Source organism: Lynx rufus, unplaced genomic scaffold, assembly GCF_022079265.1.
Source record: "Lynx rufus isolate CCGP_SWC_20201006 ecotype Redwood Valley unplaced genomic scaffold, mLynRuf1.p SCAF_37, whole genome shotgun sequence".
In the NCBI taxonomy this organism is placed as follows: domain Eukaryota; kingdom Metazoa; phylum Chordata; class Mammalia; order Carnivora; family Felidae; genus Lynx; species Lynx rufus.
This window is the reverse complement of record NW_025814853.1, coordinates 3,396,955-3,421,638: the sequence shown is the minus strand read 5'-3', so window position 1 is coordinate 3,421,638 and position 24,684 is coordinate 3,396,955. Positions and strand designations below refer to the sequence as shown.

General features: G+C 53.1%; 1 protein-coding gene across 3 annotated transcripts in view; it reads right to left on the bottom strand.

Annotated features, from left to right (window-relative positions):
- Nucleotides 1-24,684, bottom strand: part of TBCD (tubulin folding cofactor D) — a 159,695-nt gene that overhangs the window by 114,990 nt on the left and 20,021 nt on the right. For all 3 annotated transcript variants that reach the window (XM_047094079.1, XM_047094080.1, XM_047094081.1), the window contains exons 8-13: nucleotides 15,315-15,360; nucleotides 13,785-13,917; nucleotides 7,591-7,727; nucleotides 6,479-6,539; nucleotides 5,519-5,593; nucleotides 737-831 (exon numbers count right to left, since the gene is read on the bottom strand). In XM_047094079.1, the coding sequence (XP_046950035.1) occupies nucleotides 737-831; nucleotides 5,519-5,593; nucleotides 6,479-6,539; nucleotides 7,591-7,727; nucleotides 13,785-13,917; nucleotides 15,315-15,360 (547 nt within the window). The remainder of the gene's footprint in view (nucleotides 1-736; nucleotides 832-5,518; nucleotides 5,594-6,478; nucleotides 6,540-7,590; nucleotides 7,728-13,784; nucleotides 13,918-15,314; nucleotides 15,361-24,684) is intronic.

Sequence of the window (24,684 nt, the reverse complement as noted above, 5' to 3'; positions counted from 1 at the left end):
AGGGTCCCAGCCATCTGTGCACAGACATCTTTATTCTGGATGGAAGTCAACCCCACAGTGCACAGAGCACCTATGGTGAACACCCCAGGATGTGACCTTCTCCCTCCTTTGCAGGCATCCTTCCCTTCTGCCCAGAGGCACCACCAGCCACACCCAGAGATGATTCCCACCAACCAGACAGGGCCGCACTTGCACGCGTCCAGACCCGACAGCTGGGACACACTCGCTTAGAGCTCGGCGGTCCTCCCTGCGTCTGCTGCACTGTGCCCCCGTCCCCCTGCACAGGCTCACTGCCAAGTTTCCTCCAGCCCTCCGCCCCCACCCCTTGCTGGTGTGAGCCTGATTCCTAGGGGACCATGATGCACTCCAGGTGATAAACAGAGGCAGTACACAACTTCTCAACAGGCAACAGCACCCCCACAGGGGTGAAAACCAGTTCTGAGGGACAAGAAGATCTCAGACATCACAATGGTTCCTGGCCCTCCAAATCCAGACACACAGTGTATCTGTGGTACCAACATTTTGCAGCAGGGAGAAGGGGAGTCAGAAAATCAGAACGGTCGATACAAGAAGGCAGGCTGAGAGAAACAGGCCTAGTCCGCTCTGTCCTGCAAACAATGTTGTCAGCAAGGGCAGAGGCCCAGTGTGCTCACAGCCGGAGACGCGGAGTGACACAAAGCACCCAATGAGCTACACACAGCACTGAGAGCACAGAGCAAGCGAGCGCGGAACTCACCGTCTTCCAGCCGTGAAGGGAGCAACAGGCCTCTTCTGCCCAGTTCTGCCAACGCCAGACAGCCACCGTGCCAGGCACCGTCCGTCTCCTGAAAGCTGACATACACACAAGACCTGAGACCGGACTGCCCGTGTCCGCTCATCCCCCGACGTGCACACACTGCAGGTGTCCACGCTGTGCCTGGGAGCCTCGCTAAAACCCACCAGTGAGTTGTGCCTGGGAGCCTCGATAAGACCCACCAGTGAGTTGTAACTTTTTATTTTTTTAACACTTACTATTTTTGAGAACAGAGTGCATGCAAGCAGGTAAAAGGCAGAGACAGAGGGGGAGAGGGGGAGGGAGGGAGGGAGGGGAAAAGGGAGAGACAGAGAGAGAGAGAGAGAGAGAGAGAGAGAGAGAGAGAGAGAGAGAACACCCCAAGCAGGCTCCACACTGTCAGCACACAGCCCGACACGCTGCTCAATCCCACAAACCACGAGATCATGACCTAAGCCGAAGTCAAGAGTTAGACACTTAACCGACTGAGCCACCAGGCGCCCCCCACCCCCCACCCCGTTAGTGAGTTTTTAAAGCATCTGCTGGCTAAAGAAATAAAATTGTGAAGCACCTGGGTGGCCCAGTTGGTTAAGCATCTGACTTCGGCTCAGGTCACAATTTCAGGGCTCATGAGTTCGAGCCCCGCGTCAGGGTCTCTGCTGTTAACTCAGAACCTGGAACCTGCTTTGGGTTCTGTGTCGCCCTCTCTCTCTGCCCCTTCCCCATTTGTGCTTTATCTCTCTTCCTCCCTCAAAAATAGATAAACATTAAAAATAAAAAAGAAAGAAACTCCTGCAACTTAATGGCAGGTAAGTGCTGTGCTCAGTACTTTTCTTCAGATCTCCCGATGACAAGGAGAGGTCCTGAGGGCCCCACATGGGACCACAGAGAAAGCAGTCTGCAGATATGCGTCAGCAGGACTCCCAGGCTCTACACACCATTCCTGCCACGGCCGCGTGTGCCAGCTGACTACACAGCCAAGGACTCAGCCTTTTCAAGTCACCAAAACCCCGGTGAGTTGAGGCGTTCACAGAAAGGGGTGGGGAGATCTCCCTTCCTGGCTCAGAGTAGAGATTTCAAAGGTAGAATGGAAAGTCTTCTAGAGAATTGTTTCACACTATTTGAAACACAGGCTTTTAATACATGATTATACCAATGAACCAACAGGTAAAATTTTATATCTAATAAAATCGTCCCTGAAGTGGTCTGGAAGCCCTCTTGTTTAAGGTACACCTCTGACATTAGGACCAGTGAGAGGGGTTTCTTAGACTGACGAGGGCTGTCCTGAGAGCTTCTACATTTGGCTGCCAACATAAACAGTGAAATACGCTTCCCCAAAAAGCGAGAGACTTTGCAGGGCTCTTTCCTACCCTAAATCCAACAGTTTGATGTTGGAATGTTCAGGAAAACCAACTAGACTGCATGCCTCACAAGCAACAAGCACAAGAACATTCAGACAGGAGAGAGCGAGTCTCATGCGTTCACTCAGCAGGTCCCTCCCTCATGTCAGGGCCTGTGGAGGCAGACTCACCAAGTCCCCTTGAACCTCACCATCAACCAGCACCAACTTACAATTCCAATTACAAATTTTTAAGTTCCAAATGTTTTTAAAAATTTCTTTAATGTTTCATTTTATTTTTGAGAGAGACAGAGACAGAGCGTGAGTGGAGGAGGGGCAGAAAGAGAGGGAGACACAGAATCTGAAGCAGGCTCCAGGCTCCGAGCTATCATCACAGAGTCTGACGCAGGGCAGGGCTCGAACTCACCAACTGTGAGATCATGACCTGAGCTGAAGTCAGATGCTCAACCGACTGAGCCACCCAGGCGCCCCAAGTTCCAGATGTTTTATTAAATATCTGTCCCAAAGATTTTATGACCATTTCAAATTTTAATATTGGCACTTTTGTGTACTTCAGAATTTTAACTAGAAAGAGATGCTTTGGGGCAGTGGGTGGCGCCTGTCTGTGGAGTCCTGCCCCGAGGCAATGCCACCAGGGCCAGGGAGGGGAGGTGCACAGGTACCAAAGGACACCTGCACATCCAGGGGACAAGACACGGAGAAGGGGACGATGGCCATGTTGCTCACACTGGTCCTATGGGGCTCAATGTAAAGCCACCTGGGGACGTGTGTGGCTTCGTGCTACATAACCTGGCCTAGAAACAGAGCAGGGAGAGGAGAGGCGTATGCTCACAGTTAATGACATTAATGTCCTGTTCTGACCCTTTCAGAAAAAGCTGGCAGCTCACCGTATGTCACTGTATGGCCCACAAAACAAGGGACAAGATCCCAGCTGTGCCAGGTGACCAGCCAGTCCTGTGGCCCCCACCCCACACACATCTTCCACCCAACCAGCTAGCTCCTGCCTCTCAGGGTCTTCAAGCATTCTGCGCTGGGGGGGACCCCTCTGTGAGCCAGGCTCTGCAGTCAGGTAATTTCATGCCTCTGCACACAGGCCCTTTCCCTCAACGGCCTGCTTGCGGCTCCAGGCTGCCAGCTCTGGGAATCAAGAGCAGTGAGACAGTTTCCACCCTGCACGACCTCACTACAGAACTCAGAGGAGCTTACTGCAATGACAAGACAACGGCAAAGAAGTGTCTGGGGATTAAACCAATGAAGATGACTAAAGGAGACCACGGGTCCAGGCCAGAAGGCCAGATGTCTGGCCAAGAGGAAACGTGTGCCAGGAGTGTGGTCAAGATGCACTAGGGTGAAGGGCCCCAGGCTTCCAGACAGAGACACAGTGGCCGGAGGAGTGAGGGAGGCTCAGGAACACTGGAGCAGCCACCGCCAGGAAAAGCCAGCACCAGGGACGCCACCGGCAGGGGCAGGAGGGGACAGGTGCGAAGGGAAGGAAGGAGGCTGGGCAAGGAAGAGCCCGAGGGAGGGCTGGGTAAAGAGACAGCATTACCCCCAGAGGGCAGGTGCAGAAATGTGCTAAGAAGGAAATAGAGAAAAAGACTTGAGATAGACCTGCCATGCCCTGGGCAAAGGGGCCAGGGAGGAAAGGCTCCAGAGCTCTGGCTCAAAGTGCTGCCCTCTCCAGAGAGCAGGAGGCTCCCCCGTGGTCACACAAGAGCCACCTCTCAGAGCCGCCCTGGACCAGCGACGTCCAGCATCATTAGCATACCCGACACCACACCCCCAGAAAAGAAATCCAAGAGGACACCCTAAAACAAGCCAGCAGAAGGGTACCTGGGTGGCTCAGTCGGTTAAGCAGCCGACTTCAGCTCAGGTCACGATCTCACAGTTGGTGAGTTTGAGCCCCGCGTTGGGCCCTGTGCTGACAGCTCGGAGCCTGAAGCCTGCTTTCAGCCTCCCTCTCTCTCTGACCCTCCCCTGCTCATGAGCGTGCGCACTCTCTGTCTCTCAAGAATAAACATTAAAATTTTTTTTTTTAAAGTTTTTAATGTGACAGTTGAGCTTGATTCTTTTTTTTTTTTTTTTTTAACGTTTATTTATTTTGAGACACAGAGACACAGCATGAACGGGGGAGGGGCAGAGAGAGAGGGAGACACAGAACCGGAAGCAGGCTCCAGGCTCTGAGCCATCAGCCCAGAGCCCGACGCGGGGCTCGAACTCACCGGAACGTGAGATCATGACCTGAGCTGAAGTCGGACGCTTAACTGACTGAGCCACCCAGGCGCCCCTAAAATTTTTTTTAATAAATAAAAAGTAAATAAAAATAAACAAGCCAGCAGAATCATCACATGGACAGGGAGCACTTTCTTTTCCCTAACTCAGGCGTTTCAGAGTGACAGTAAGGAGTGCACGTTTTCTGCTAGGCAGACAACGGTGAAATGTTTCCACTGGAAGACACACTGGCCAGACACACAGCATTGTTCTGCAAAAGGTGACCCACATGTGACATCTAGTTCCCCTGCACTCCTCCAATTGTGGCTGAGCAGGCTCGAGACAAGCTCCAGAGGAAGGCTGCTCCGGGGGGAGGGCACGTCCTGCAGGTGCTCACAGAGCACCCTCGGCAGTTAGTGTGCATAGCTGAGCCCAGGAGGGTAGACAGACCCTCTCCTACACCCACAGCAACAGCCCCAGAAGATCAGCAGCCAGCTAACGAGGGCAGGAGTGAGGCTGGGCCCAACCAACACCCTTCGTAGAAGCACCTGCTTCTGAAACCCCCAGAGAGGTTTCCACGAGCAAAGTTAACAGTCCTCTGGGACTGTGCACCTAACAGTGCACCCTTGGTGCCAGAGTCTCTGCTCTGCCCCCTGGCCTGCAGGCCCCAGGCCCAGACCCCAAGGACCTGCCATTTGTGCATCCCAGCCCACACCTGCACCACGGGCTACCTAGACACAACATGACCATTACCACATGTGGCTATTTAAATTCAAATCCAGTAAAATTAGGGGCGTCTGGGTGGCTCAGTCGGTTGGGTGTCCAATGTCGGCTCAGGTCATGATCTCACAGTTCGTGGGTTCGAGCCCCATTTCGGGCTCTGTGCTGACAGCTCGGAGCCTGGAGCCTGCTTCGGATTCTGTGTCTCCCTCTCTCTCTGCCCCTCCCCTGCTCACACTCTCTCTCTCTCAAAAATAAATAAACGTTAAAAAAAATTTTGTTCTAAAAAGAAAGATAACAGAAATAACTAGAGTTCTCGAATTTAACTTCAAAAAAAAGAAAAAAAGGCTGCGGAGGCTCTGACAAACAGCTCAATTGAAAGAAAATGCAAAAGGATAGAAAAAAGCCACTGCTTTCAACCAGAAACACGTTCTCCCTTTGATCTTCTCACATACCTGAAACAATCCAACACGGACCCAACCACATCATCCGCCAGCTCTTTGGGGAGCCTCGCAGCCATCCTACCGATTCTGAAAGAGAGAAGCAGCACTCTGTCAGCATCACGGGCCCGTCGTGAGGGGGCCCGAGCCACCAGGACCTGTCCCCGGCAATTTTCCCTCCCTCTAGAGAGCAGGAAAGACAGGTAGACCCAGGGCAAGCCTCACACACACTCTGCTCCACACAAGGCCACCTGCCTGGTAGGGAGCCCCATCCTAGTGACATAAACAGACAGACACAGGCATCTCCTGAGGGAGGGAGACAAAGGGGTGGGTGTGCCCACGGGACAGCTCCATGCTACCGATGGTCAACGGCACCCCTGTCGGCCCGACCCCTCCAGGCCACCTCCCCACATGGCAGGCTACCGCGCATCCACACCAGACACCCCCTGACATGGATCAGCATCCCTCCGGGCCCACCCCACCCCACCCCACCCACACATGACTTGGGGCTCAGAGGCTGCCTGCTGCTGAAGCGAACACCTCCCCCATGAGGGCACCTCTCTGTAGGCCATTCCTCAGGCAAACAGAGGACCAACACCAGTCTCCCTCTCAGGGGCTCTGGGATTAGATAAGGCCGTGCCGGCCTCCGCTCGCTATACAGTGACCGCGCCTGCCTGTGAAAGGGACAGGTACTGTGCTGCTGAGGACACAGAACTGAAAGAAAAGGAACCTCTGAAAGGCAAGAAAGGCAAGTGGATATGCTCATAACTCCGCCCACTCTAGCCAGACAGGCAAGGAAATGAAGCCCCCTCATTCCCCAGTAATTACCTTTAAAATGAGAACATAAAGCAATAAATGTAAATGAGAAAAACTGTTCCACCTTATAAAAATCTCGAAGCTGTTCCCAGCTCTCAACTGCACAAGACGCGCTGAATGACAGGATGTCCCCCCTGCGGAGGGACAGCAGGCACCTACCCTTTGGCCGCAGACCACCGCACAATCGTGTCCTGGTCCTTCAGCCCAATCAGCAGCTGCTCTGCAAGAACACGGGAAAGCCAGGTCTGAGCTCTCCGCGCTCGCCCGAGTGCTGGGGAAGTTCATTTCCGAGCTTAAACATAACCCACCCTGCAGAGCACTCGAGCACCATGAAGGGAGTCACATCAAGAATGTTAATTCTAATTATTCTAATTCTTCGTTTTTAAAAACCTACTCCTGCCATTGTTGCTACAAAGTAGATCCACCCACCAGAGCCGTCACTGGGCAGAAAGCACCAAGTGAGGAAGACTTCCCAGAGGCCAGTTCTGCAAGAGGGTGCAGAAAAGGGGCTCTGCTGGGGTCTCGGGCACAGGCCAAATTCCAGAACAGCCACATAGGGGCCCGAAGGAAGTCGGGAGAGCCCAGAGGCTGCTCAGAAAAGAGCCTGGCAATCCTCAGTCAGCAGAAACCTTGACCAAGGGCACCAGGCAGCCTGGGAAAGGCTGACACAGAGGAAGGACGGGAGCCTGTGAATGGGTCAAGTCCACTGTGACCAGGGCAGTATAGGGCCCCTGAGGGCGTGGGGGCAGACAGCTCTGGGAAGGGGAGGAAAACAGGGGAGGCACAGGGCTGTCCTTCATGGACAGGGAGGCTGGCCCTGCCGGGTACACCTGGCGGGAGTCGGGGAGCAGGCAGGGTGTGCAGGGCCAGGAGCTGTCACAGAGTGAGAGCGGGGCAGGGCCCAAGACAGCCACCCCTCCATCCCCTCAGGAGAAGGCCTGAGGCCACCAGCGCAATACACCCAGGCCAGGCTTGGGGGAAGGCTGAAGGCACGGAGCTGTCCTGAGGTGCCTAGGGAGTGAGGTGGAAATAGGAGGGCTCACACAGGGGAGAAAACAGCGAACAGAAAGACAGGGTCCAGGACCCAAAGGGTCGTGGGCCCGCAGACTACAGACCAGCAGCCACGAACTCCGTGAAAGGTGAGGGTGGGGAAGGTCACGGAAGGCCACGTGCTGCCAGCACAGAGGTGGCAAAGGTACGCGGCCAATAAATGTACCTGGGAGGAGCCTCGCCGCCACCCAGAGACCAGAGCCCGCAGGGACTGCACCCACCTATCACACTCTCCACCTCCTCGGGGACATCACAGTCTCCGTCACCAGCGGGAGTCTCGGCGTGCACTGTCGGCTCCCGCGGACTCTGGGCGCAGAGCTGCAGGTTAGCGGCCAGCGAGCGGCAGCCGCGCTGGTACCTGCACAAACACACGTGACCTCAGACCAGCGGCCACGCCTGCCGGAGCCTCGAGGACAAATTGTCTCGACAGAAATCAATAATCTGGTGTCCCTTAGAACCTTAAAGGATGTCTGTGACAATTCCATGTGTTTTTCAGAGACGGGACAGAAAACAAATGGAGCGGCTAGAGGCTGGCATCCGCAAGGTCAGCCACAGGATCCTGCACTACTCAGAAGCCCCCGAGTACTGTGCAGTGTCCAGGCAGAAAGGCAGGGGACAGAGCAGGACTGCAGGAGGGCGCCAGGGCACTCGCCAGCCCGTGGGCGTTGGCCTTCTTCACAAGGCGCTCTGCCTCTTACCCCTACTGCCCCTCAGGCCCCCAGCCACCCCGGACCTTGCAGCTCACACGGCCAGCCCCTGCGGATGCGGTCTCTGGAGCCTCCCTCTCAGGCCCCACCAGCCACAGCCCTCCTCCCCCCAGCCGAGGCCACTGGCATCATCCGTGTGCTGCGAGGGCATCAGCACAGGCCAGATCCACCGTCCGACTCTGCACAGCTCCTGAGCGTCCGGCTGCCACGGTGTCCCCGTCTGTCAGAGGAGGCCCTTACCTAGAGGCCTGTGACAAGTCAGATGCAAGGATGTGCACGAAAGGCCATCGCTGCTGCCCTTCCTCCTGGAAGGCGGGCACCAGTGCGTGGTGCTGAGGTAAGTACACACGGCCAGCCTGGCGGGTGGCCCTGGATCGGCACACAGCCTGGAGCACAAAAGGTGCCTGAGTCAAGGCACAGACTGCATCTGGGGGCGGCAGCCTGAGGCGGACTCCTGAGCGCAGACAGCTAGAGCTTCACAGGCAGAGCCCGAAACCTGAACACCAGCTCGAGCGCTGATAACTGTGGCCCTGAGCAGCTCGTTAACTCTCTGGACCGGTTTCCAACCGAGAACGAGGACAGTGGCAGGCGGCCCACCTTCTGACGTTCATGCAATCCTCTCCTCTGGGTACAGCCCAGACCCAGTGACTCCTGCTGGGAGAGCGCAGCGGTGAGGGGACGTCCTTCCCAAGGCGGCTCTGGGAGACTGTGGCTTCCGTCTTGCCGCCCCCCTCTCGCTGACAGAAGCTGGCCACTGCGCTGTGCACTGCCTGGCGCCAAGAGCTCTGGAAGGCTGCCAGCAGATAGCCCACGAGGAACAGAGTCTTACCGGCAATGCTAGGCGCCTGCCTGGCTGCAGGGCCCCCCCCCAATTCAAGCCTGGAGATGGCAGCAGGCCTGGCCAACACCTTCGTGAAGCCTCAGACAGACTCTGACCACAGGACCCTGCTAAGTTACACCCAGATTCCCAATCCACAGAAACGGTGACGATAAAGATCCATCATCGCAGGGCAACTGGAGGGCTCAGTTGGTTGAGCATCCAACTCTTGATTTCGGCTCAGGTCATGAACGCAGGGTCATGGGATCCAGCCCCGCATTGGACTCTGTGCTTGGCGTGGAGCCTGCTTAAGATTCTCTCTCTCTCCTTCTCTCTGCCCCTCGTCTACTCGCTTGCTCTCTCTCTCAAATAAGTTTTTTTTAAAAAAATACATTTTAAGCTACTAAACTTTGGAGTATTCTTTCACATAACTGTGATGTTGTCATTTATAATAAGAGACATATATTTGATCTTTGACCATTTTTGGATGAAGGTGTCTTCCGTTATGTCAATGAAGTGACCTCTAGAAAGCCCCTAGGTCACCTAAGGATGAGGACTGCTAACTGAGGGAACCAACCACGCGACTGGAGGGTTGGAACTCTCAGTCCCACCACCACAGGGAAGGAGGGGAGCCAGAGGCTGAGTCAATCACCCACGGCCAATGATTTAATCAAATGTGCCTCTGTGACAAAGGCTCCATAGAAACCCAAAAGGATGGGGTTTGGAGAGCTTCTGGATTGGTGAGCACATGGAGACCCAGGGAGGATGGCTGGGCCCCAATACCTCACCCTCTGCACCTCTTCCATCCGGCTGTTCCTGAGTTACATCCTTTTATAATAAACTGGTGAGCGGTAAACAAAACGTTTCTCTGAGCTCTGTGAGCCGCTCTGGCACATTAATCAAGCCTGAGAAGGGAGATGTGGGTCAGTTGAGTCACAGGTGACAACCTGGACCCACTACTGGCATCTGAAGTAATGAAGGAAGTGGGGAGGGGGGCAGTCTTTGTAGGACTGACCTCTTAACCTGAGGGATCAGACAAGATTTCCAGGTGGACAGGGTCAGAATGGAGTTTAACTGCGGGACACCCAGCTGGAGTCCAAGAACAGACTGGTGTGGGGAAAAAAAGCACCTCAGAGTTGGGGGTCAGAACCAGAGGAGCGGCAGGTAGCTAATCCAGGGACAGTCGCCAGCAGCCACCACAGAATACGCTCATGGTGACAGATCACACACAGTGGCTGCTGCCCTTGTCCCTGTTCTCCTCAAATGAGTACACATGCCGATTACTCGGTGGGAAAAGTACTCACCTCAACCCTCAGTAACCAGAAACTATAAAGATGACAGACGCGTCAGGGGCCAATCGGATCTACCCTTCCGCCACAAACAACTCCAAAACCTGGACAAAAGTCAGCCACTGGCACCCACGGGAGGTCAACCAAGTACAGGCTACTATTGTGCACAGCAAGCAGGTGCCCAGGTGCGCCCCACCTTCACACCCCTGCTTCGTCCCCAGCAGTACTTCTTTGTTTTCTGAGAGAGACAGACAGAGAGAGAGAGAGAGAGAGAGAGAGTGCACGCACACATGCACAAGCAGGGGAGAGGGACAGAGGAAGAGACAGAGGATCTAAGCGGGCTCCACACTCAGTTCAGAGCCCAACATGGGGCTCAACCCCTTGACCCTGGTTTCATGACCTGAACCAAAATCAAAAGTCAAATAATGCTCAACAGACTGAGCCACCCAGATGCCCCCATCCCAAAAGTACTTTTTTTTTCCCAACGTTTCTTTATTTTTAAGAGAAGGAGACAGAGTGAGTGGGGGAGGGGCAGAGAGCGAGAGGGAGACACAGAATCTGAAAGCAGGCTCCAGGCTCTGAGCTGTCAGCACAGAGCCTGACAAGAGGCTCGAATTCCTAAACCATGAGATCATGACCTGAGCTGAAGTTGGCCACTTCACTGACTGAGTCACCCAGGCACCCCCAAAGGTACTTTCTAAACCCCAGCACCAGAAAGGAGGGTCCAAGAAGAGAGCAGCAGTTTTGCTGGGTTGAATAAAAAATATTCATGACTACAGAGATGGCTAGTATTTGGGGACAGATGTGGGAGAAAAAGTAGCTACTGAGAAGGAAACCACAATTCTGCACAGAAGTCTCCTTGGATCCCTGGACAACCTCTGAGATGTGCAAGAGCACGGCAAGACCCAGAAGCACCACCTGAGAACAGCCGGGAGGCTGAGAGCTGAGCTGAGTTCGGAGGTCATACAATGCTGGGGAGTCACTGAGATGTGGGCCCAGCAAGGGGGACCAAACAGCCATGCACTGGAAGTGAGGAGCACACTTCACCAAGAGCTATGCTCCAGGGAGAAGGAACGGAAAGAAGTCCAACCTAACAAGGACTCAGGAGGAGGGTGCAGGACCAGTGAGTTACCAGCCTGCCAACAGGCTTGCTCCTCATCAAGGGAAGACAGCCAACAGCAGAAGTGTACTGAAGATTAAAAAAAGAAATGAAAAAAAAAAAAGTACAGGGGTGACTGGGTGGCTCAGTCAATTGAGCATCTGACTTCGGCTCGGGTCATGATCTCACGGCTCATGAGTTCGAGCCCCGCGTCGGGCTCTGTGCTGACAGCTCGGAGCCCGGAACCTGCTTTGGATTCTGTGTCTCCCTCTCTCTCTGCCCCTCCCCTGCTCATGCTCTGTCTGTCTCTCTCTCTCTCTCTCTCTCTCTCTCAAAAATAAATAAACATTTAAAAAATTCGTTTTGGTGCACCTGGTTGGCTCAGTCTTTGGGCATCCGCCTTCGGCTCAGGTCATGATCTCACAGCCCGTGAGTTTGAATCCCGCATCAGGTTCTGTACTGACCACTCAGAGCCTGGAGCCTGTTTCAGATTCTGTGTCTCCCTCTCTCTCTGACCCTCCCCCGTTCATGCTCTGTCTCTGTCCCCAAAATAAATAAACGTTAAAAAAACAATTTTTTTTAATAAATAAAATAAAAAATAAAAAAATAAAAAATTTGTTTTCAGAAACAAATAAATAAGGGGCACCTGGGTGGGTCAGTCGGCCAGGTGCAGGCTTCAGCTCAGGTCATGATCTCATGGTTAGTGAATTCGAGCCCCACATTAGGTTCTGTGCTGTCAGGACAGAGCCTGCTGTGGATTCTGGGTTTCCCTTTCTCTCTGCTCCTCTCCCATTTGCACTCCCTCTTTGTCTCTCTTCAAAAATAAATCAATAAACTTGTCGTACCTGTGATGGTCAATTTTATGTGTCAACTCAAGTGGGATACAGAGTTCCCAGCTATTCGGTCAACCATTATTCTGTGTGTGCCTGTGAGAGTGTGTCTGGATGAGAGTTCACATTTAAACTAGTAAACTGAATAAAACAGACTGCCCTCCCCGGTGTGGGTGGGCCTCACCAAATCAGTTGAGGACCCGAACAGAGCAAAGAGGCCGACCCTCCCCTTAGTCAAAAGGAATTCTTCCTGTCTTTAGACTCAAATGCCATCAGCTCTCCTGGGCCTCCAGCTTTCTGACTCACCCTGCAGATCTTGGGACTTCAGCCTCCACAATCACATGAGCCCGTTCTTTACAAGTCTATGTGTATGCACACACACACCCTCTCACCCTGTTGGTTCTGTCTCCCTGGAAAACCCTAATGTATTACTGAATGTTTTCTCTACAGTTTTAGAAACTAACCACCAACATTTAGACTCACAAACAACTTCTCACAGAACAAGCTCTATGACCCAAAAGCTAATTTCAGTAAAACATCACTAAGACATACCACAGTTCTCTGGAATTTACTGTAACCTGAGACAAGGGCTGAGCTGAACCTTGCCAAGCAATTCCTCCCAAACCAGTCATATCAATACTTGAAATAAACTGAACACTGTTAGCTCTCTCCAGCCACCGTGGAGTCGCACAGAGGCTCACGTGCACTGGAGACCCCACTCCACCTGTCCCCCACCACCCCGGCCAAGGAAGGCACCGCTGTCAGCCTCCCAGGAGGCTGCGTGACGGGCCCAACAGATGGACTCATGAAGCCGCCCACCCTGAGCCACGCACCTCTGCACGCCTGCATCAGCCATGAGAGCCTGGGAACGTGGAGTTGGTGGGAGCTCTGTGTGCAGAACACCCAGTCAACCTAATCAGGGCTGACGACCAGAGACGAGGGGAAGGGGTCGGCCTCTGCAAACCCGACAGTGGGGACGGCCCGGACGCAGCGGGCTGCAGCTGCGTGGTGGTGGAGGCCTGCAGCCGAGCCTCAGGCAACAAGGTCACCGACCAACACTTCAAATGCAAAAAATGAACAAAGAGAAAACTTGCTTCTTGTTACTCAAAAACAAAACAAAACAAAACAAAACAAGGGAACTGAAGACCGTGAAGCACACAGTATGGGGAGCACAGAAGGGCCTCCTTCCACGGGAGGCACTGTCACAAGCCATCTGTCCACTGAAGCAGGCCACCTCAGACTGTGAAGTTCCCACCCGCAGGCAGAGGCAGCGTGGTTTTCTGAACCGGCCCTGAGAGAGAGCCTGCTCTCTGTGAAAGAACCTTGTGTTCAGTCTTATCATTACTGGAGCTTTCCCGACAGTGAGCCCAAACCGGTAGTCATCTTGCACCTGAACGTCACATGAAATGCAGCAGCAAACTTTTCTTGTCACCACTCTACCTTCAGTTATCCTAACCACGAGATGTAGGGACAGAAAAAAAAAAAAGAGATGTAGGGACAGGAAAAAAAAGGGAAAAACTTTTCTTTTCAAAATCAGCAACACTGTTGCGATGGAAGCAATGAAACGAAAGCAGAAGGGACACAGTCTTCCTTCCCCGGCCGCCCAAACCCGGGCAGTCACCACACGAGCCTCACCCACAGGCGCTCGGGCCGCTCAGGCTTGGCCTACCAACCTCCACTCTGCCACCCGGGGCTTCAGGAAGGTCAGTCCCAGCCGCTGGACGAGCTTCACTCCAAGTTTCCGGAGCAGGGTCTGGTTGCTGCAGGGGAGCCTGCAACCCGCCAGGCGCTCGAGAACCGTTGCGGCTGCGAACAACAGCACATGTGGCTCAGTTTGGTGGGAAGGGTTCCCCACGGTCTCCCAAACACACTCTGTGTTTGGCATCCACGACGTGAAAACCACAGGTGATCCTCAGGTCCCCCCAGATTCAGTGTGACGGCCTGGGCTGGACCACACCAGAGTTCCATGAAGAACCCCGACCTGATCGCACGTCATTTATCGAGTGTAGCTCGAGTCAACCCTGCTCAACTTTCTGGCTGTGAGCAGTAGCGTGTAGGCTGGCAGAAGAGGATCCCCAGAGAGAGGGGAGACCACGCCGGGCAAACAAGAGTTTATGCAAAACGTGGCGGGCGAAAGAACACGCCATGGATTACAGGAGACGTGCAGGCATGACGGGCCTGACGGGGCAGGGTCCCTACAAACAGGGAAATGGGTGGTCAGGCCCCTACGCTGCCAAGGCTGTTGGGGGAATGAGGTGGGTGCCGGGGGGGGGGGGGGTGGAGCAAGGGCCAGGAGAGCACACAAGATGGCATTTCGTATGAGAAACAAGGAGGGCAGGGTTTCAGGACAAGTTGTTACAGCATCTGAAAAATTTCCTCAAAGACCCAAATGACGTGCAGTGACTGACCTGGGCACGAATGACGGTAACACAGAGCAAACCCCGGGTCTGTGTGTGCAAGTCTGCTGAGGAGGGTGTGTGAAGACATTGGGCAACTACTGCTCATTTTTTCAGGTGTGACAGTAACATCAAGGGATGTTTCAAAAATGTCCTATCTTTGGGGGATACACACTGAAACAGGTAAAATAGCAGGGGTCTGGATGGGCTGAGGAGGAGCACGGGAAACAAGGTACCCATGAATTAAAACTGTGAAGCCTGTGATAGAATGTGGGGGTCGTTACACACTCTCTCTCCCTTCACGCATGTATGAAATTTTCCATACTGAAGGTGTTTTTAAAAAATAGGCGTTACTATTCAAAAGTTGTTCACGCATCTTCTAAAACCTATAACTCCAAGAAATTTCTCTTGGTCCAAGTAGTAAACCTCTCTGCAGCAAGAATCACAGAACTTATTATCATAAATTGAGGTTGTCTAAAATTAACAGAAGGGGGCAAAGGGTCAGAGACTGTGACCGTGGCTACAGGGAGAATTCAGCTGTGACCTCAGGCTGTCTCCACATCACCAAGTCTCCCAGAATCAACACCTGGCAGACGGGGCATCAAGAACCCAGATCTCCCACACCAGGCCTAAAAAATCCAATTAAAGCATACATGCACACCTAAAACAAAAAGCCAAAGAACTATGACAGCGTCCAAATACAGCAAGTTACAGACTTTGTAACTATGAATACAGTTTGAAAGAGACACACTTGATCACGTACAGAGACTCACATCACAAACACACCTTGTCACAAGTGAACCTTACCATAGGGTAAACAATCCTCACGTTTTCCATGCTTAAATATTTGCGCCTAAAAAAAAAAAAAATTATATTAAATGTTGCAAATACAAATTTAGAACATAAATTTTCAGAACAGTTCACTGCATCTTCCATAGTTTTATTTTAAACATCACAAAAGAACAGAACAGTCTCTGTTATGAAAAGGGGTGACGGGAGGCGGGAGAGGCAATCTTCTGAAAGGACATCGCCAAGGAGTGACACAACGAGAAGGCCTTTCATTTAGGGAGGGCAAGGTGTCACCTCTGACATGTGCCCCAGCTGCCATTAAGGGCATGAGCCTTAACAGGAGAGTGGAGAATCTCACTGGGTATTTTTCTAATTAACTGTGTATACGAAAAGAGATCCGAGGGTAGAAGTTACGGGACCAAGCAGCCCTCACGAAGGTAAGGAGCCCACACGCTCACTCCTAGAGTGTCTGTCATTCTCAGTCAGCAAGTGAGACAGGTTCTCCATGCTTCTCACATACGTGAGAAGCCTCGTCCTGGGGGCCCTGGCATGGTGTCCCCCACCCCATCTCCCATAACCAGGGACTACCTCCAAGCGCACAGGCCTCACAACCTCCAGAATGCTCAACCTAGAATTTTACCCTCCACTTTCGGGTCTGAAAGAAAAATGGTAATTCATACAGGCATCCAAGCCCCTTAAACAAAGAATCCTACACTGAGCACGTCTAAGAATTTCTTAGGGTTTCTTCTCCTTCAGAAACAGTATTTAACCAGCAAAACGAGAACTGCTATGTGGACCCAGGAACACTAGACTCCCCAGCCCCCCAACACTAGGTCCTGACATCAAGGAAGTGCTCAGCCCTTCGAGTGCCCCCACTGTGTGGGCTTCCAGCTGAGCACTGCCCCCACCCCGTCAGCACCAAGGGACAGACAAGGTACCCCGTGCCCGGCCTGTCAGAACCCACAGAATCCACACACACAACAGTGGCTGCAGTTTTAAGCCACAGGCTTTGGGGTGGGCTGTTACACGACAGAAAACAAACTCCCTGCTCAGGAAGTTCACCCTGTAGGCAAGGGTGCTCCTGTCTAACCTGGACGGCAGATGCCACACCGGAGGTGGGATGGGGACACGCACCAGGGCCATGAAGAGGACCCGTCTGTGCAGAGGGTCTGCTGGGATGCACGGTAAGCAGCCCGGAGCACAGCTGACACACTCAGCAGTTGGTTAAAGTGTCCTTTGGGCTCACTCACCAACTAAACTAATAAGAATTTAAAATATTATGAAATACCAAAAGTATCTCCCATCGTTCTTTATTTGCCAAATTCCTTACTCAGTCTCAACGAGAGAACAGAATAAAAGTGGTGACAAGTTCCCAGGAGCGCCGGCACGCGTCCCCACACAGAAGGGGATCGGCACCGAGGCAGGCCACGGCCACTGTCTGGACGAGGAGGAAGCCACGCCCCATCTGTCATGGGTGCGAGGAGCTCTATTCCTCTGCTCTTCCCAGCCCTGAACCCCACAGGATAACGCGAGCGGTCTGGACACGTGAACGGTCATGGAGTCCCGACTCCCTCATGAACAGACTCGAGGGCAGAAGGGTGGAAAGGGAGCACCAGAAAAAAATCTACAAAGGGCTTTGTTTTTGTTCATTGGCCTGTTTTACACATAAAAATGGGGCATCTTCACCACCATTCACTCGGGGAGCGTGCAGCCACGCAAGACACAGGAGACAGTGAGGCTCCATGACGGGAGGGAGCGGCCACGGGAGAACACTTTCGTCCGGAGGGGCTTGAGCACTCGCCAGCCAGGCCACCAAGCAGGAGGTGTGCTCCTGTGCTCATGGAGGCAGGAAACAGGAGTCAGGTGAAAACCCCCGGTGAGAGCACACACTTTGCATTCAAGATTGGAGAGAAGGCCGCCTTGCAGCCCAGGAACAATGACCATCAGGTCTGTTTCTGTTGTTCTAGAAACCACCACAGCGGCTAGGTGCAAACAAAAGGAGTCTCTCAGTAATCTTCTAAACTACCACACCTTTCGATTGCTACCCACCCAGGCCTGCTTTTCCCCAGCTTGCAAACCAGCTTCCCCCCCCGCGGGGCATGTTCTCCAAGCCTGTGAATCACAGGCTGTCAGCTGCTTGGGAGCCAGTCCGCCCTGCTGCTAAGCAGGACACACTGGTCTAGGGCTCCCTGCAGCACCACCGAGTCAAGGCCAAGAAAAGCAGCTCCACCCAGGACCCGGGAGGAAAGTCCCCCACACCACACCAGCTCAGGGGTGCCGCTTACAAGCACCTGGGAGTTCTCCTGTGTGCCAGTGGGCGCATTCTCAACAAGCCCGGCACCTGCTGGGAACCTCTATGTGGGGTCCTGTCCCCAGTCCCCCAGAAGGCGTGACAACATAGACACACCAAAAAGCAGTCAGGCCAGAACTCAGGCAGGAGGGGCCCATCCCTCTGTGAGCGCCTGACTCTTGTCCCAGTGCTAAGGAGAAGCACCGTGCCCCCTCACAGCTGTCCTGCCTCACACAACTGGGACAAAATGTAAACACGATCAAAACTGGCACAACCAGTTCCAGGAGGGTCACCGGACAGAGCTTAGCCCACGATCCTCACTTGTGCCACCGCAAGCCCACCCAGGGCCACATCTTTCATGGAAGGCGGCCACGTCAAAATGGCTTCATATCTTTAGGTAACAGCCACAGGCCCTTCGTAGAGGAACCCTAACACAGGCAGTAGTTTGGAGGAAAATACCCTCGTACCACCACCAACTAGAGCCCCCTGCACCTGCTGGCTTACAACAGTACAAGCGAGTGGCACTTGAAGGAGGCCTGCCACCTCGCCCAAAATTAACAGCAAGCTGATGGAACCGGTCGGAGGAGCACTACGAAACACAAAAGCAGAGTGTCCCGAGGGCAGTGCCCACCCGGGCCGACCTCCACGACCAGGCCCTGGCCAGGGGGAGGCCCACCGGGCAAAGGGGACAAGCCAACCAGACCAGAGGCACCTCCAGCCCCCGGAAGATGCATGACATCTCTCTCTTCTCTCAAGTGTGACCACCCCTTGGACCTCCCTTGTGCCCACCTCACAGGAGCCTCGTCAGACTTCATAACCTGAACTGCCACGCAAAGGCCTTCAAGCGCCCTTAACAGAAGTTCAAACACAAAAGCTGAAAGCTCTGAACGCTGTCCATTAAGGGGCTGGAATCCACCCGTAACAGCAGCAGACACCATCCTGCAGCCTCACGAGGCAAGAGACCCACAAGAGGCTCTTAGAGACAGGCCCAGAAACAGGACTTCAGTCCCTCCCAAGCAGGTCTTTGTTATTCCCACTAGCTTCAACAGCTGATAATTTTAGATAAAAATAACTGGTCCTCAATTGACAAGTACCAAGAATACTGATCACACGTCGCCTAACCTGCCTAAGGCAGGACGTATAAACCATGCTAAAGACACAACTGTCTCAGAGAACTTAGAAACCAGTGGGGCTGGAGCAGTGTGGCCACAGGCTCAGAAGAGGAGCGATGTCCCCAGTCGCGCTGGCGTCCAGGCAGGGAGGGGACCTGGGTCTCTTGCGCTCCAGCCCCGAGCCCAGCAGGAGGAGAGGGCTCCCCGGCCAGGAGGCCCACAGGAGGCCCCCACCCCTCCAAGGGGAAGTGAGGAGAGGAGTTCCAAAGAGGAGGATGAAAAGCACAACTAGACGGGCTTCAACAGGGCCAGAGACTTGAGCAACAACGCCCCTGGCAGAAACTACTAAGAAGAGCCTCTGCGTTTCTGGCCCGCACCTCCATGCTCCGCCCCTCTCCTGACCCAGGGTACCCCTGAGGAGGCGCCAGCCCAGAGCCCAAAACCCTGGGGGAACCCACACAACCAGCCTCCTCCTCCTGACTCTACCCAGTGCCCGGCCCTCTGACTGGAGAGACCTGGAGGACAGACCTCCACAGGCTGTCTACTCTCTGGCTTTGGCTCCCCCACCGCATACCTGGGCCCTTTTGCCACTGGTTCTCCCGAGTAGCACCACTGAAGGTTGTGGAGACAAAGCACAGCTATGGCCAAGGACCCAGGAACCGGTGCCTCCACAGACCGGGCCAGCTCCCGTCTAGAGAGCGCACAGGAGCAGAGAGCCGCGCGCTAGGCCGAGGACGGACCGTTGGCACAGGACGGAGGATGGGCCACGGAAGGGGCAGCCAGTACACCTGGCGAGCACTGTGCCAGGAAGGCAGGGCCAGGCCAGGGACACTTCTAAGCGCCTCAGCCACATGGCCAGATGAGACTAGACCCAGGCCTGCCCTCGAATTCTTGTTCGTTGCTGGGCCTCATGACACAGGCTGGCAGGAGGAAGGAAAAGAGACAGAATAACAGGCACGATCTCGGACTCATGGCTTCTGAAGGACAGCAGGTGCACAGAACTAGGGCTCTGGGACCATGGAAAGGAAGGTCAAGGGTAAATCAGGGAGCAACACCAGCTGTCCACAGACGGCAAGGACACAGAACGGGGAACACCTGCTTAGAAGGAGGGGTGAGGGTGGCCAAGTCCCATTCACCTGAGAACCCAACCACCACAGCAGTGGGAGCTGTGAGGCCCTCGGACAGCCTGCACTGGAGGCCACAGGCCAGGCTGGACAGAGGGCACCAGCCAGGAGACCTGCAGCTCTCGGCCAGCTCCACACCTAAGAGGCAGGGAGGGCCTATGACAGACAAGGCCCCTCCCCTCCAAGCGTGGGCTCTGCTGGGCTGCCTCCGAGCGTGCACCTGTCCAGCAGGACACGTCGCCTCCTCACACAACAGGTGTACAAACCAGGCCCGCCACACACCATGCATGTTGCAACAAGACTCATGCCACCATACTGGCGGCCCCACGTGAAATGCTGAGTTATGTGAAATTAAAACAGTATCAGAGTTGGCTGCTCCATGGATTTAAACCCACAAGGAAAGTGAAGGTACCCGTTTCACTCGGATTCACAGGGGCACGTGAACAGTACATAAATGCGCGCACGCACACACACACGCACGCGCGCGCACACACGCGCACACACACAACACAGGAAAACGTACAGTCAGATGGTTCTTCCCGTATCTTCCTCCACCCAAAGCCCTGCCCCAGCAAGGGCCATGACTAAAAAGCCCAATCTGGATCATTTGTCCTCCGGCCAAACTAAACCTTAAATGAAACCACGGGGCACTACTCTCCAAAGAAGCCTACAAGAAATCAAAGCCTACGTGAGAAGTGTCTTGGATAATCAAGTGGCTTCTCTTCATCTTCAAAGAGCGTGACACGCACTAATTAGCCTCCACGCCACCCTCTGAGGTAGAGGGTTGTTATTTCCCTTCTGCAGGTGGGGAGCATGGAGCAAGGCACTTCACCTCTGCCTCGGGTCACGGGTGTTGCTGCAGGGAGTCCTGAGGCTCAGGACCAGCCCACAGCAGATCAGCCTCCCTCAGGGCAGAAAAGCACCCAAGGGCAGAGCCAACACACCCTGGAGCCCGGGACAAGCATTTCTGGTACATCCTGCCCTTGCTGGATCGACAGTCACTCTACTCTGGGCTAGACACTCCTCTTGTTTACTCAAACTATATGCAAAACCAGAGTGGCTTCAGTATTTCTCCTCACACACTCTGGTGCTGCAGATGGGATTACCTGGTTTTTAAGGCTGTTAGCAATGAAACCTTTTATCCTTTAAGGAGAGGTAAGCTTTCATCAATGATAAACTAAATAAAACAACCCTCATTGTGAAGGAAGGATGCAATCGTAACAAATGGCAGAGGAGAGTGTTTTGTTACGACTCATCACACCGGCCATATTTTTATGTAAGAACTCTGTCTTCAGCGCTAAAAGTCCACACCCACGTCCCAGCCATCACAGGGACTGCATGAAGAGAAACCCCACATCATGAGTCAGTCCTTACACTCTTCAGTCTGAGCAGTGAAAGCCAGGAGGGCACAACCACCAATAAGGAAGCAGAGGTACAGCATATACAAATGATGACCATTTTCAATTGTTAACACTGCGTTTTCCTTCTCTGAATTTCCTCAATTTGCAACAATCCTAATGCTTATTAAAGCTGGACTCAGGGCACCTGGATGGCGCAGCTGGTTAAGCGTCTGACTTCGGCTCAGGGCATGATCTCACAGTTTGTGAGTTCGAGCCCCGTATCGGGCTCTGCGCTGACAGCTCAGAGCCTGAAGCCTGCTTCAGACTGTGTCTCCCACTCTCTCTGCCCCTCCTCAGCTAGCACTCTGCCTCTTTCTCACCCGCTCTCTCTCAAAAATAAACATTAAAAAAAAATTTATAAAGCAGGACTAAACAAGAGGGACCTTCCAATGATGTGAAGAAGCTGCCAGTCTCCCACTCCCCACCACAGAAGAGTTAGAATTCGTCACTGCAAGAGGAACATGCTTCCAGGAAAATAAAATCAAACCCTAGTTTCGATGGTGCTCGTTACAAGTTCACCTGTCTTGCCTAACTCGCCCTAATGAACAGGTGGATAGAAATGAAGCCAAGTGCATCAAAGGAGACAGACGAAATCCGAAAGCACAATACACCTGCAAGTTTCATCATGCACCGCGGACGCCCGGCCTCTGCTGTTCAGGTCTGACGAGCTCATGGCGAAACCCGCTCCCCGCTTGGGAGAGCCCAGCACCCCACACCACTTCCTCCTGCCCAGGAGGCAGCAGCAGCAATTAGACCTAATCACTGCTTTGAAAAGGAAAAAGAGAAAGGAAACGAGACATGAGATTCCAAAAAGACCCTAGGTTTTCCAGAAGAAACACAGGGGCTTCAGAAGGCTCCTAAAAGGGTGTGCTGGGCCCTGCAGGCCATTGTTTCCCAGCAGCTCCATTTACTCACTTGCCAGGGACTTGGGCTGCCCCATCAGGCAGCTGCCCACCTCGCCGAGGGCGCCTCTCCAGACAGCAGACGTGCCACTGCCACAGTGCCCAGCTAGGAGACGGGGCAGGAAAAGCCTTTGAGAAAATCTCCTCGTTCCTCAGGAAGAAGAGAGAAAGAGAACTTCCAGTGTGGCCTAGAGAATCCACAGCACCACCCCTCTCCTGGCTGGCCCTCTCCACTGAGAGGGACGCTGACCCACAGCGAGGACACACCAACAGCCTCTCCCACCCAGCACCAGGTTTTGCTGTTAAAGGCGTATGAGTCCCACTTAGGAAGAAGAAACAGAAAACCTGGGGACAGCCTAGAGACAAGCAACAAAATGATCAAAAACATTTTAAGAAATAAATAAAAGGTCCTATGGGCAAAGCAGCTGCAGAACTGGACGTAAAGGGGTCCTCATGCCCTTCTCAAGCCTCCAGGAAGAGCAACGGAGCCCCCAAGAACTTTAGTCTGGGGACAAGGGAGCCAGCAGGAACTCTCGAGGGTGGCATGAAAGCACAGACCCACCGTGGTCTCCTAGGGGGACCTGCCTCCCGGCTGCCAGCCCAGACTGGGGCCACTTGGGCCTCACCTGCCTGCAGGTCCCTAGGGAGGTCACAGCAGGCTCCAGCCCACAGCCTAGGTACCCTGATGGTCCAGCTGCCCCCATGCATGTGAACACAGCTGTGGCTCCTGGGGGGGGGGGGGTGGGCAGCTGCTGGGCAAGGGCTACAGGAGACCCTGGGAGCCCAGCCCAAATGCAAATTCCTTTCTGGGCTAAGAAGATCTAACAGAGGACGGTAACCACAAAAGCAAGCTAAGTCGAATGTGCCTGCCCCTCCAGCGCCCACACGCAGGCGGGTCTAGCATTCTGCCCTGCAGGCCACAGTGGACTGACAGGTTCCAGCTACATTCTGTCAGACCTTCCAATTGTTTCTCGTGGCCTAAGACTTCTCAACATGACTCACAGCAAAAAATTAAGGAACCCACTTACACCTAAACCTTCAAATAAACCATCTCTGCCCCATCACTCCTCCTCCACCGAAATTACCTAAAACATAAATGCACACTGCCCCCCACCCCAGGATTCAGGCAACAAAAGCCTCACAGACACACAAGTGAGCCCTGCACCTCCCCCTCCGATCCCCTTCCCCGCCCGGGACCCTGCAGGCCAGCTTCTCCCTGCACAGACTCCCTTCATAGCAATTACAGCGAAAATCCCAATAAAACCCTTTTTAAGCACCCCGTCCACACACAGCTGGAGTGAGCACCACCTGAGGGCACAGGCTGATACCCCATGTCTCAGCAACATGATAAGTATGCGGCCATGAGAAAAAGTAGGACTTCAAAAACACAGAAAAATACTGAAATTGTTAAACTAGAAAAAAAAAAAACTAGTTATGTACCCAAGGGAACTGAAAACATACGCTCAAACAAAAACTTTTACAAAAGTTCAGGTTAGCGTTATCCGTAATAACTAAGAACACCCATACGATGGAATATTATCTGGCCATAAAGAGAATGAATTAGTGACACCAGGTACAACGTGGGTAAACCTTGAAAACATGATGCTAAATCAAAGAAGCCAGTGACAGAAGGTCACATGTACAACTCCACTTATATAAAATATCCAGAATGAGCAAATCCAGGAATAGAAACTAGATTAATGGCTGCAGAGATGAATGGGGAGTGACTGCTAATGGGTGTGAGTTTTCCTTTAAGGGTGATGAGAATATTCTGGAATTGGATAGTTGTGATGGGTGTCCGACCTTGTGCATACACAAAATAATCACTGAATATACACTTTAAAAAAGCAAAGTACTTATGTGCTTTATATCTCAATATTTTTTTTAAAGTATCATACAACATATCACATTCATTTATAGACTGAAAGAAAGCTTAAAAAACAACACGTCACTCAAAAAAAAAAAGAAAAAGAAAAAATGTAGGGGCGCCTGGGTGGCTCACTTGATTGAGCGTCCAACTCTTGGTTTCAGCTCAGGTCATGATCTCACAGTTCGTGGGTTCGAGCCCCACATCCCGCTCTGCGCTGACAGCGTGGAACCTGCTTGGGATTCTCTCTCTCCCTCTCTCTGTCTGCCCTTCTCACGTTTCTCTCTCTCTCTCAAAATAAACAAACTTTTAATGTTTATTTTTGAGAGAGAGAGAGAGAGAGAGAGAGAGAGAGAGAGAGAGAGAAAACGAGTGGGGGGGGGAAGGGAGGGGGACCAGAGGTGGGCGTGTCCAATGTGGAGCTCAAACTCACAAACTGTGAGATCATGACCTGAGCCAAAGTGGGACACTTAACTGACTCACCCAGGGGTCCCAATAAACATTAAAAAAAAAAAAATAGCACCTCAACAGACTACAGGAATTTGGAAAATGTTTTATTTTTCCAGGTTTCTTTATAAAATGTCTTGAAATAGTCTCATCATTTGAAAGGCTGTCCTTCGTGAAGACAACAGCAATGTGGACAGAAACAGATGTCAAGGAAATTCCTGAGAGAGGCCAGGCAGTCCATGCCCT